General features: G+C 41.8%; 1 protein-coding gene across 2 annotated transcripts in view; it reads right to left on the reverse strand.

The window, feature by feature from the left end:
- Window positions 1-12,679, reverse strand: part of LOC139364518 (egl nine homolog 1-like) — a 42,353-nt gene extending 29,674 nt beyond the window's left edge. Inside the window, exon 1 of one of the 2 annotated variants that reach the window (XM_071101306.1) lies at window positions 11,601-12,679. In XM_071101306.1, coding sequence (XP_070957407.1) covers window positions 11,601-12,392 — 792 coding nt within the window. In that variant the 5' untranslated portion in view covers window positions 12,393-12,679. Of the gene's footprint in view, window positions 1-4,416; window positions 4,494-11,600 lie in introns of those variants that run through there. The other variant, XM_071101307.1, reaches the window with a different exon arrangement.
- Window positions 12,680-13,103: the final 424 nt, after the last annotated feature.

Here is a 13,103-nt window from a genome sequence, read left to right on the forward strand (position 1 = left end):
GCAAATAACTCATCCAGAGTTTGACTTCTGGCAGAAAGGCATTATGAGATATCTGGTGAATTACATACAAGCGTAACTTCATCACCTCACGTGCGCTGCACAACTGAGACTCGCCGATATACATAGAACGCTATGGACTCACCGGCTCCTGCTGTGCTATTTAAAAATAAACACACGACACACGACCGGCTCATCTGACAGGTAAAATGAAGAACTCAATCTGCTTTATCTCCTAACGTATAACACAAGTTGACTGCAGGGAGGTACAAATATTCACATTTATTGAAAACTTAATAGAAATTGTTGACAGTATTGAAAAACCATCCTGTGGCTTTGTCCAATACCCCGGGTATACCACAGGAGGTTGGTGGCACTTTAATTGGGGAGGACTGGCTTGTGTTAATGGCTGGAGCGGAATTAGTGGAATTATAGCGGTTCTGTAACGACAGACGCTGGGTGACGAGATGCAAGTACAGGGTGTGGATTTAATAATAAATTGACATGAAACAAAACAAGAACAGCATCTGGACAGGAGAAACATTAACATCAATGCTGACTCAGGAATGAAACTGAGGAAGTGACAAATATATGGGAGGTAAATTACGTGATGGAGTCCAGGTGAGTCCCATAATTAAGCGCAGGAGAGCGTAACGATTGTGGCAAGTGTGCGTAATGAGTGAACTGGTGACCTCGAGCACTGGAGAGGAGTAGCTGGAGCAGACGTGGCAGTACCCCGTCCTCTAGGGGTGACACCTAGCGTCCTACCTGAGCGAGCCTGGTGGGCCGGCCGAGGTGTGGGAGCCCGACGAGCCGGCCGAGGCTTGCGAAACTCTCAAGCCAGCTGAGGCATCCCCGATTTGGTCGGTAGCGGCACCCGGACCCAATGTCACCAACAAAAAATAAATAAATAACAAAAAAACTCTGCTTCCAATTGGTGAGTCAGGATTCTGTAACGGTTCTGTAAGAACAGACGCCGGGCGCGAATTGAAAGTACAGGGTGTGGATTTAATAATAAATAGACATGAAACAAAACAAGACCAGCGTCTGGACAGGAGAAACATAACATCAATGCTGACTTGGTAAATGAGGTAAATGACGTGATAGAGTCCATGTGAGTCCCATAATTAAGCGCAGGTGCGCGTAATGATGGTGGCAGGTGTACGTAATGGTGAGTGAACTGGTGACCTCGAGCACCGGAGAGGGGGAGCTGGAGCAGACGTGACAGGAACGGTATCAAATACATCAAGCACATTCTTTCCATGTGTTTGATGCCATTCCATTTGTTGCGTTCCAGCCATTATTATGAGCCATCCTCCCTTCAGCAGCCTCCACTGCAGTATACGGTATAAACGGTATACTGCCCAAGTTACTCCAGGGTGAAGAGTGGCTGAACTGATCTAAACTCGGCAGTGGCTGTGTCGGCAGCTGGAGCCCATCCAAACAGGATTTATTTTAATGATCGCGCTACGTGCGGTGCGTGAAGCTGCCTGTCTGTCTTCTAGCTGGCTGCTGTTCCTCTATTGGGGAGTGGGGACCTGCCCCACTAGAAGAGCATCCAGGCCAGGCTCAACCGGTGTTGGAGTAAACACATTTGTTATGGTCAAAGGGAGGGAGGTTAGCGAGCCAATTGAGGATTGAGACGGGTCATGCACAACCCCCGCAGTGTGCAGTTTACGTTTAATGAGTTACTGTATGACACAGACACTTAAGTGTTGTTTGAGATGGAGGTTCTGAACTGCCTTCAAAGTGACCTTTTAAAGTGAGACTGACTTTCACGTCGGTTGTGCACTGTTTTATGCCTTAAGCTAGATTTACTTAAAGCAGCTGTTTTAAAAAGCAACTGTTTTCACTCTTTCAATGCAACTTCACTTATAACAGGAAGCAACTCATCCATGTTTGAAATTGCATGCAATATCCAATTCAATCATAGTCAATAAATATGCTCTTCTTTACGGCAGTGTTCTACAATTTAGGTCCTGGGGACCACCAAGGGTGTGGACATTTAAGTTCTATCCCAGAGCTAAACACACCACATTAAAACTTATCAGGGGCGTGAATGTGCAAAAGCTGTGGGTCCCCTAAGATCACGACAGAAGAGCATTGCACTACTGTAAGAATTTGCTACAACAAGTTGTGCCATCATATCAAAGCTTTCTGTGCAGCTGGAGACGAAAGTCGGTAGCCCCACTCCAACCATTGGTAAAGCTTATTTCAGAAGCACATGAGAACCCATTTGGACCAGGATTCATTTGGTTTTCACATACGAGCTGCAGCACAGATAAGGAGTTCAAGCACTCAAGGATCCAAAAAAAAGGACGTTGCTATGATGTGAACATTTCTTAAATAACCTCTCAAACAGAGTAACATAAAACTCTTATTTCCTGTCAGTTTCAGACTGTACTGAGGGGGACTTTCCACAGGGAGTCTACAGTGCCACTGTGAGTTCTGGGCGACTGGAGGAGCCTTGGTCTTCTGAATTAAAACAACGGGGCAAAACCGTCTCTCCTTAGTCTGTGCATTTCCACCTTAGAATGTAAAGAGAGGCATTGGGAATTTCCTAGAGCTCCAGCACCGACCCACCACCAGGGAGGAAGTATAGGCTGACAGACCCAGAGACACCAAAATCGTGCTCATTAGGGCACGCAACGGAAAAAAAAATTGCCACGAAAAATGAAAATGTGTGTTTCTTATTGGACACTGACCCTGTTCTCAGCCTGTTCTCAGCCTGTTTTGTTTACATTCCCTAAATTGCTGTTTTAGCACCCATTAGCCTTTATCTCCTTAGCCTGTGAGGGTCAACCCGTTGCATCGCTGCCTGTCCAAACAAGCCCCTAAATTAATCAATAGCGCTTCCTAGACAGGAGAAAAATGGCGAGAAAACTGCCAGGACTGGTTCAAACAACCCTAACGCAGCCTGTAACTCACCAAAGGCGTTTGGAATTTTTTATGTGACCTGAGTTAACCAGTATAGACAACCAGGAGGAATTATGCCATAAGTTTCCCATTACCACGTGTGGACCACTGCATTTTGTAGGTCCCCATAAGTAAGATTCTTTAGGAAGCACAGGTGGATCCAAAATTTAGGCAATGGGCCATGTTAAGGGGAAAGGGATAGTGTACAATTATTTGCCTAGTAACTTGAGCATTTTCTCATTGTCTAGTAGGTGCTAACATGCTATTGTGCTAATGGTCAGAGAAACCAGCATGGCCCTGCTGCCTGTATCAGTGTCTGCAGGAAGTACTGCTTCGGCGCTTCTGGAAACATCCTGTTGTAGTGCACGGCCACAGATGACACAGGGACCAGCTGCATTGAACTGTTGCCAATTTCCTTGAATGTGTACAAAAGTGTATCTGGTGTTGTGCATTTTCCAAATATCGCCTAGTATCTTCCATTTGTTCCCAACGGAAAAAGTCTATCAATTGCAGTTGACATGTCCTTTGAACTGTCAAACAGAAAAGTACACAGGAAAATCTCCTAAGCAATTTTAACACCCACAGTGTTCAAATAAACACTTTCAACATGTACATATAAATATCCGGGAAAGCGTTAAATTAAAACTTTAGCGTGTTAGGCTCCAAACACTTTGGGTGATAATGTATATGTCAAAATAGTGACAAGAGACAACACATAGACGTGCAATATTTGGGGGCAAATAAGTCAAAGCCTTGCAATCACAGAAAGGGGACATTTTCTTATCCTTTAAGACCTTGACAGAGTGCATTTGTGCAAAGTCCCAGGACCTCCAGAAAACAATCAATAAGGAAACAATAATGTAAAAAAAAAAAATTGTTAGCTGATACAGCAGGTCCCAGGACCGCTGGAAAACAATCAATAAGGAAACAATAATGTATTTTTTTATTTTTTATTGTTAGCTGATACGGCAGGGGAGTCTGAATACTCGCCGCACAATATCATGGTCAGTCTGTTTATTTTCCTACTGTTTAGGCCTAACACCCGGAAAATGTTCAAATGAAACCTTCAGGCCTGGACACTACTCTGCTTCTCACAAATTAATGACTGAGGCAAACGTCCAATTATTATAGAAAATAAACAAGCTTGCAGGGCGGATTACTTCCTATCAAATTTCTCTTGAAAGCCCCATCTGTACTCTAGGTAGAGAATTGTTTTCCTTTAAGATCATACCATAGTGTTATTTCCAGTGTAGTATTGCCGTAATTTCATATTACTTTGAGATCTTGACACCAGATACCAATTATAGTAACCACAAAAGCCAGGCTTTGGTTATAGTGAAATTGTGTTTTTGCATTCCCCACGTCAACAACAGAACCAATCATTATTGATAGAAGATACATCACATCAAGACACAGAGCATGTTAGGGTTCCAAAAGCAACATTCTCAGAGTAGTTTAGACGTTTTTGGTTTGGTTAGACACTCGGATATAAAGTTCACAGACCTTGAATCTGGGGCTTGCGTGACAAGCAAGCAGAGCTGCACTGTTTTCCACAAAGTTGAGCTTCATGCGTGCGTCTGTCTGTGTGTAGGGCCTGATAAGGGAAGCCCTCCAATCTACAGTCCAAACAGTCACGGATCTATCAGGGGTCGTCCTTCTTCACAGCTGTGACGAAACAAGTCACCTTGCTAGCCAACAGTGTGGAGAGAACTACAGCAGCTCGAAGGGTTCAGAGACACATACCCAAACAAAACCCATCAGTAACTGACACATCAGTGTATTTTTTTCTCTATCGGTCAAGCAACTTAAAGAGGCTATATTTAGCATCTACCCGGAGGTGCTCTTGAGCCAAAGGAAGTACCCTAAATGGACAGAAATAACCCATTGTCCAGAAATGACCTCATTGGACAGTGGCACATCACAACCATGAGAAAAAGCACACATTGTTTCCCTAATACAATTAAATGGATGTGTGATTTCATAAAACAGGAAATGAATTTATTAACGTATAATATGCATATGAAACATGCAGACAACATCCAAGACAAAATTTGACTTAAACAATGACAAAACTAAACTTCCATAGTGTATCTTTAAGGCAATTGTCCTCTAAAACAAAACACAACCTTTTTGAGGCATGGGCGCAAAGCTGACGGTAAAGGGGCGTTCCTCGCATGCAGGAAATGTGAAGGTCGTCCTGGCGATGGATGACTCAAATACAGCCTATCAGTAGCATTGGGTGCAGCCTGCCAGGAAGTCCCTGTTTAAAGAAATGGACTCTAGTTTTTATATCAGAGGGTTCAGAACAATAGAGAGAGAAGATACACAGCAGTTTGGCTGTGGGCCTGGGGACTGCAATGAACCCCTGGCGAGAACCTATAAGGGCCACAACAGATGCATTAGTCCTCCCGAGGGGGACAGATTGTGGAATGAAGTAGAGTTTGGCAGTAGAGTACCATTTACAGCTGGTGAGAGAGGCACAAGGGGCAGCAATGCAACTCAATCGAAGGTATTCAAATTGCTTTGCATTTAATTATTTTCCATTGTTTTGTAAAGATTGCATCACCTGTCAACCGGTTAACAGTACACACCAACTCTGTATATAGAATGGTTAAGACTTCAAAGTTTGCCAAGAGATTAGACTTAATGAGTGCAAACTAGCCTTGTGGTTCAACTGGTGTGTGTGGATAGACTGGAGGAATAACACAGTACTGTATTATAACCCTAGAACAGTTCTGTCTGGTGGAGGGGTGAAGACTGATCTCACACACAAGTATAGGTTGCGTTCCTGCCCGACTAGATGTGTACCAATGGTTGTGTGCCACATCATTAACTGTGCAGTCGGGCATCAGATGGCTATATCATATGATGTGGTTAGCTTATATGTTAAATACATATCCAAGCGTAGTAAGGTCTGGCATGTAATGAAGCAATAAAGTCAGGCAGGAACTCAATCATAAAGTAGGGGACGCATCGGAACCAACGATCAGTCCAACACCGTCTGTGGTCGACCATTGCTCACAGGTGTGTGCCGCACCCTCGCCGTTAGTTGGACGTGAGCGATTGGCCGTCATTCCCAAATTCATGTATAATCTTGTTCAGGGCGGACAAAGGGTAAAGAATAGTTAGTGGCCAGCCAACGCTGAATCCTTTCTGTTTTAGGCTTAACACTTTTGACTGCCCCCTACGTTCTTAACTTTTCCTAAATAAGTGTTAGAATGGTTATCCCCCGTTGCCCCTGCTTCTCCCGACAGTTGGAAGGGGGGGGGGGGGGGGGGGATACCTAGTCAGTTGTACAACTGAATGCCTTCAACTGAAATGTGTCTTCCGCATTTAACCCAACTCCTCTGAATCCGAGTGGTGCAGCGGATTACCTTAATCAACATCCACATCTTCGGCGCCCGGGGAACAGCCTTGCTCAGGGGCAGAACGACAGATGTTTACCTTGTCACACCTTTCGGTTACTGGCACAACGCTCTAACCACTAGGCTACCTGCCATACCCATCACCCCAATAATTGGCTCGAAACTAAACCTGAACTTTACCGAAACTGATTTCACACATATAACAACAGATTAAATAAACGAAGTAAAGTATAATGGGGGTAAATGGGTTGATGAGCGAGGGAAAGCGAACAATGTCTAATTATGTAATCACCAACTGTGAATAAAGAACAGGACGGGCCATTCTATTGTATTGATCTGTCCTAATTATAATCTACAAAATGGTATGTACCCTATATCAGGGTTGGCAAGGGGAGAAATGTCACCATGGACAATTTCTTCACTCCACTGTCAATGGCAGTGTTTTTATACACTTTTGCAAATGTAAAAAATAAAAAACCTGAAATATCACATTTACATAAGTATTCAGACCCTTTACTCAGTACTCAGTTTAAGCACCTTTGGCAGCGATTACAGCCTCAAGTCTTCTTGGGTATGACGCTACAAGCTTGGCACACCTGTATTTGCGGAGTTTATCACATTCTTCTCTGCAGCTCTGTCAGGTTGGATGGGGAGCGTCGCTGCACAGCTATTTTTAGGGTCTGGCTGGGGCACTCAAGGACATTCAGAGACTTGTACTGAAGCCACTCGTGCATTGTCTCGTGCATTGTCTCGTGCATTGTCTTGGCGGTTATTGTCCTGTTGGAAGTTGAACCTTCGCCCCAGTCTGAGGTTCTGAGCGCTCTGGAGCAAGTTTGCATCAAGTATCTCTCTGTACTTTGCTCCGTTCATCTTTCCCTCTATCCTGACTAGCCTCCCAGTCCCTGCCGCTGAAAAACATACCCACAGCATGATGTTGTCACCACCATGCTTCACCGTAGAAATGGTGCCAGTTTTCCTCCAGACGTGACGCTTGGCATTCAGGGCAAAGAGTTCAATCTTGGTTTCATCTGACCATAAAATCTTGTTTCTCATAATCTGAGAGTCCTTTAGGTGCCTTTTGGCAAATTCCTTTTACTGAGAAGTGGCTTCCGTCTAGCCACTCTGCCATAAAGGCCTGATTGGTGGAGTGCTGCAGAGATGGTTGTCCTTCTGGAAGGTTCATCTCCACAGAGGAACTCTGAGCTCTGTCAGAGTGAACATTGGGTTCTTGGCCACCTCCCTAACCAAGGACGTTCTCCTCCGATTGCTCAGTTTGGCTGGGCGGCCAGCTCTAGGAAGAATCTTGGTGGATTCAAAACTTCTTCCATTTAAGAATGATGGAGGTCACTGTGTTCTTGGGGACCTTTAATGATGCAGACATTGTTTGGTACCTTTCCCCAGATCTGCGCCTCGACACAATGCTGTCTCGGAGCTCACAGCAAAGGGTCTGAATACTTAAGTAAATAAGGTATCTGTTTTTAATTTTTAATACATTTGCAAACATTTCTAAAAACCTGTTTTTTCTTTTCATTATGGGGTATTATGTGTAAATAGGTAATTTTTTAAAACATTTAATACATTTTACAATAAGGCTATAACGTAACAAATGTGGAAAAAATCAAGGGGTCTGAATACTTTTCAAATGCACTGTGTGTCAAGCAAGTGAAAAGTATGAAGATTTTTGTCAACTGTTGGACAACCGATAACAGCTAAATAAAATCCAAATTATGCAATTGCGTGACGACGCACACAATGTGAGCATGAGCTGACAATAATTAACTATTTTTGACTGCTGTCATAGACACTTATATTCATTATAATGCCATTATTGCTTTTCTGATGATTTTTTACAATTTATCAAGGTTACTTGTCGCTTATAATGATGTTTAGGCTACTGATGTTTTAATCATTTGACCACGCATCTTGCTGACTGTGTGTCTTGGTGGTTGGGGCATTTATTTGATTTTGTCATTATAAACAGAAGCTGTTACCGAGTTCGAACACATATGCTTTCTGTTTCATTGTTGTAACAATGGCACTCCACAAATAAAATTGATTCACCACTTGAATTTGGGTGTTTTCTGTTTTTACATACAGTAACATAAACTAATGGAAATGCTGTAGTGTTATTTGAAATAAAATAACAATTGTATTCTAATGTTACCCAAGGCCTTCATAAACACAATCAAATTATAATTTTTGCCATATCATATATGAAATGTATGAATTACACTGTTAGAGTGTTGCAGTCAGAATCACTCCTCATTCGCTTGAACGGGGTTCCTCGAGGCCCAGCGGTTCTAGTGTTAAGAGGGAGAGGTTGTTGTGTGGGAGTGTGGCACATTGGTAGTGCTGTAGTCCCCCAAGCACATATGGCCAATAACTGCATGAAATCAAATCCCGCCACCACTTTCCTCATGAATAAACTGAAAAACATACGTTAGGACGACAGAGCTCCATTGTCCTTACAAAGAAAAAGGAGGTAGTGATGGAGGGAAAGAGAATCTGGACTCTTTAGTAATTCTCTCTGTTTTTTTGTCATAAGACTCAAATATCCTAGCATATGGAAAGTAGCATATCGTAGTAATAGTTTAAGTCTTAATAAATGTATGTAATATTAAATGAATTAAACAATGTAATAATCACCAAGTAATTTTGTTGTGAGTAACACTGATTTTGTTTTGTTTCAAGCAGTGGTGTAAAGTACTTAAGTAAAAAATACTTTAAAGTACTTTATATATTTTTTCCAGTGTAAATAATAAAGTGAACGCAACATGTAAAGTGTTGATCCCATGTTTCATGAGCTGAAATAAAACATTCCAGAGATGTTCCATACGTGCAAAAAGTGTATTTCTCTCAAATGTTGTGCACAAATTTAGTTCACATCCCTGTTAGTGAGCATTTCTCCTTTGCCAAAATAATCATATGCCCTCCCAGGCCCACCCATGGCTGTACCCCTGCCCAGTCATGTGAAATCCATAGATTAGGGCCTAATGAATTTATTTAAATTGACTGACTTCCTTATATGAACTGTAACTCAGTAAAATCTTTGAAATTGTTGCATGTTGCATTTATATCTTTTGGTCAGTAAATATTTTTGACAACTTTTACTTCAGTACATTCCTAAAGAAAATAATGTACTTTTTACTCCATACATTTTCCCTGACACCCAAAAGTTACATTTTGACAGGAAAATGGTCCAATGTATGCACTTATCAAGAGAACATCCCTGGTCATCCCTACTGCCTCTGATCTGGCGGACTCACGAAACACAGATGCTTTGTTTGTAAAGAATGTCTGAGTGTTGGGAGTGTGCCCCTTGCTATCCCTAAATAAAATAAATAAAACATTTGACAATTGTGCTGTCTGGATTGCTCAATATAAGGAATTTTAAATAATTTACACTTTTACTTTTGATAATTAAGTATATTTTAGCAATTACATTTACTTTTGATACTTAAGTATATTTAAAACTTTGTAATTTACTGGGTGACTTTCACTTTTACTTTTGTCATTTTCTATTAAGGTACCTTTCTTTTAGTCAAGTATGACAATTGATTACTTTTTCCACCACTGGCATGCAATGTGCACTATTCAATTACTATTTCCCCCCATTAAATGACTGTTATTTGACTGACAGACGCAGGGACTCAGCTGGAGAAAGGGGGGGGCTTGTGAGCTCTCTGCAGGATGGGGGTAGTGTGTGTAGGCTCCTTAGTACGTTCAGAACTCTTGGTGTAAGGTGTGAGGTGTTGGACTGACAGACTCAGGGACACGGTTTCCTGTCCATATCAGGGCTACTTTCCAAATTTTCGTTCATACATTGCATTCAGAAATTTTTCAGACCCCTTGCCTTTTTCCACATTTTATTACGTTACAGCCTTATTCTAAAATGTATTAAATTAATGTTTTTCTTCCTCAATCTACACCACAATACCGCATAATCACAAAGTGAAAACAAATTTTAAGAAATGTATGCTAATTTATTACAAATAAAAAACAGAAATACTTTAATTACATACGTATTCAGACCCTTTGCTATGAGACTTGAAATTGAACTCATCCTGTGCATCCTGTTAACATTGATCATCCTTGAGATGTTTCAACAACTTGTAGTCCCCCTGTTTTAAATTCAATTGATTGGACATGATTTGGAAAGGCACAGACCTGTCTATATAAGGTCCCACAGTTGACCAGTTCATGTCGGAACAAAAATGTCTGCAGCATTGAAGGTCCCCAAGAACAGTGGCCTCCATCATTCTTAAATTGAAGTTTGGAACCACCAACAATCTTCCTAGAGCTGGCCGCCCAGCCAAACTGAGCAATCGAGGGAGAAGGGCCTTGATCGGGGAGGAGACCAAGAACCCGATGGTCACTCTGACAGACCTCCAGAGTTCTTCTGTGGAGATGGGAGAACCTTTCGGAAGGACAACCATCTCTGCAGCACTCCACCAATCAGGCCTTGTTGGAGTTTTCCAAAATGCAGGATCAAGGGAATGATGACCAGAGCAAAGTACAGAGAGATCCTTGATAAAAACCTGTTCCAGAGCACTTAGGACATCAGACTGGGGTAAAGGTTCACTTTCCAACAGGACAACAACCCTAAGCACACAGCCAAGTCTCTGAATGTCCTTGAGTGACCCAGCCAGAACCTGGACTTGAACCCGATCTAACATGTCTGGAGAGACCTGAAAATAGCTTTGCAGCGAAGCTCCCCATCCAACCTGACAGAGCTTGAGAGGATCTGCAGAGAAGAATGGGAGAAACTCCCCAACTACTGGTGTGTCAAGCTTGTTGCGTCATACCCAAGAAGACTCGAGGCTGTAATCGCTGCCAAAGGTGCGTCAACAAAGTACTGAGTAAATGGTCTTAATACTCATGTAAATGTTATACTTCCATTTTTTTGATACATTTGCAGATTGTAGATTGATGAGGGAAAAAACCATTTAATCCATTTTAGAACGTCTGTAAAGTAACAAAATGTGGAAAAAGTCAAGTGCTTTGAATACTTTCCGAATGCACTGTTTAAGGCCTATGCTTATTCCATATTATTTTAAGAATAGGCCTATCTGTTATTATAATATTATATGTATTATATATTCTTATAGTAGAATTAATATGATACCATATTCATATTATTATTATTACACATTTAAAAATATTGTATTATTGTTTTCAATATTATGATTATTATGTTGCTGCAAAAATAAATGCTTAAGACTTTCATAACTTTTAAATATGCCTACATGGAGAAGATAAATAACTATTTCAATAAGTTAAAATCTAATAATAATGTGTAACTCACTTTCAGTGTTTACTTACTTTCGTCCTTCCATTTATTCTGTAGTTTCCCAGTTTACCATTACAGTGTCGGACCATGTCGTCCATGCGACTCATGAGAAAGGCTACCTTCTCACAACCAGGTTCTCTTCCTTCAGTCCAGGTTATTTTGTCTCCTCGTATATCTTTAGTGGAGTCGCTTCTTTGACTAACCAACTGCCCATCAGTAAATTTACCAGTCTTGTGGAGGGCTCTCACATCCTCCAAAATGCTCAGTCCAGTCTCTTCTCCAAGGAAATTGTCAACAACACAAATGCCATGCTTATTCATACATGGAACAATATAGTCCATAGCCAGTTTTTGCGGGGGGGACATCGTTTGTCCGTTGGTCTTAGAGCTGAGTTTAATTCCTTCCCCAGTCTGCTTGCTGTCAGACACAATACCCGAGCGAGTTGCTGAAGTGATCAAATCTTTCATTCTTTCGCCACCTGCAGGCGGATTTGAAAGCCCAGTGTTTGTGGTGCTCTGAGAAGCTTTTTTACTCTGTTGTTCTGTGCTTTTCTTTTTTAGCTGCTTGTCTTGCCCTCCTTTCGCAGTCCGTGCGGGCTGTTGTGTTGATTCGGGCTGTGGCTGACACTGTGGTTTCTCGGCCTCTCTACAAAACTGCTTGTGCTTCTTCCAGTCCGCTTTCTGGTGTTCTTTACTACAGTAGAAAGAGTTCCGACACCGTCCACATTTAAGCAGGTTTTCCATCTTTCCACAAAGCTCACAATACTGCTGGTCCATGTCCAAATCGGTCCCGGCGGCCCTTTCCTTTACGCTCTCTCTCTCCATGCTTATACAAGAGCGAATGCCACTTTAAACCGAGGTCTTTTCACGCGCTTCTACCGTGCAAGTTTAGAAGGCTCCTGAAACAATACAAACGAAACCGGAGAGAGGGGGCTCCCAGGTAAATCATTGAATCACGCGGTGACTTGCTCTCCTTTTGGGTTTCGTAGTAGATAAAATACTGTTTGAACGCGACATAACAAATTGTCTGACTCTTGTTTGCAGTGTGACGTTCTGGTCGAGTCGCATGGCGACGACGCACGGTACACCCCCCAACCCCCCCAACTCACTCCACACGTAGCCCAAAGTAACCCAACCCCTGGCGTCAGCATAACGAGGGCATGGCCAACAGTTAAGGGCCAAGGCCCATTCATAAGGTTGAAACAAAGAGTGCAGTATTTTTTCAAATTAGTTGTTGTTTTTGTCATTCAAATCATTATTAACTATAACCACTCATTATTTTATATTTTCAGTTAAAGTTAAAGTGGTTGTTTACATATGCATGTTATGTTTACTGCTTATGAATGTGTTTCTAAGTTATATGTATATGTATGTTATGAAGTCCTTAGGTACATTTCATGATTTGATGTTCCCAATATTCTTCTCAACATTAAATAGAAAGTGTTTCGACCTGCAATGAAGCTTTGTTAATTTGCAATATGTCTTTCATCAAATTTACTTTTTATACTAGGATAAAGAGTGAACTTATTAGCCTAA

This window comes from Oncorhynchus clarkii, chromosome 13, assembly GCF_045791955.1.
Source record: "Oncorhynchus clarkii lewisi isolate Uvic-CL-2024 chromosome 13, UVic_Ocla_1.0, whole genome shotgun sequence".
Lineage (NCBI taxonomy): Eukaryota > Metazoa > Chordata > Actinopteri > Salmoniformes > Salmonidae > Oncorhynchus > Oncorhynchus clarkii.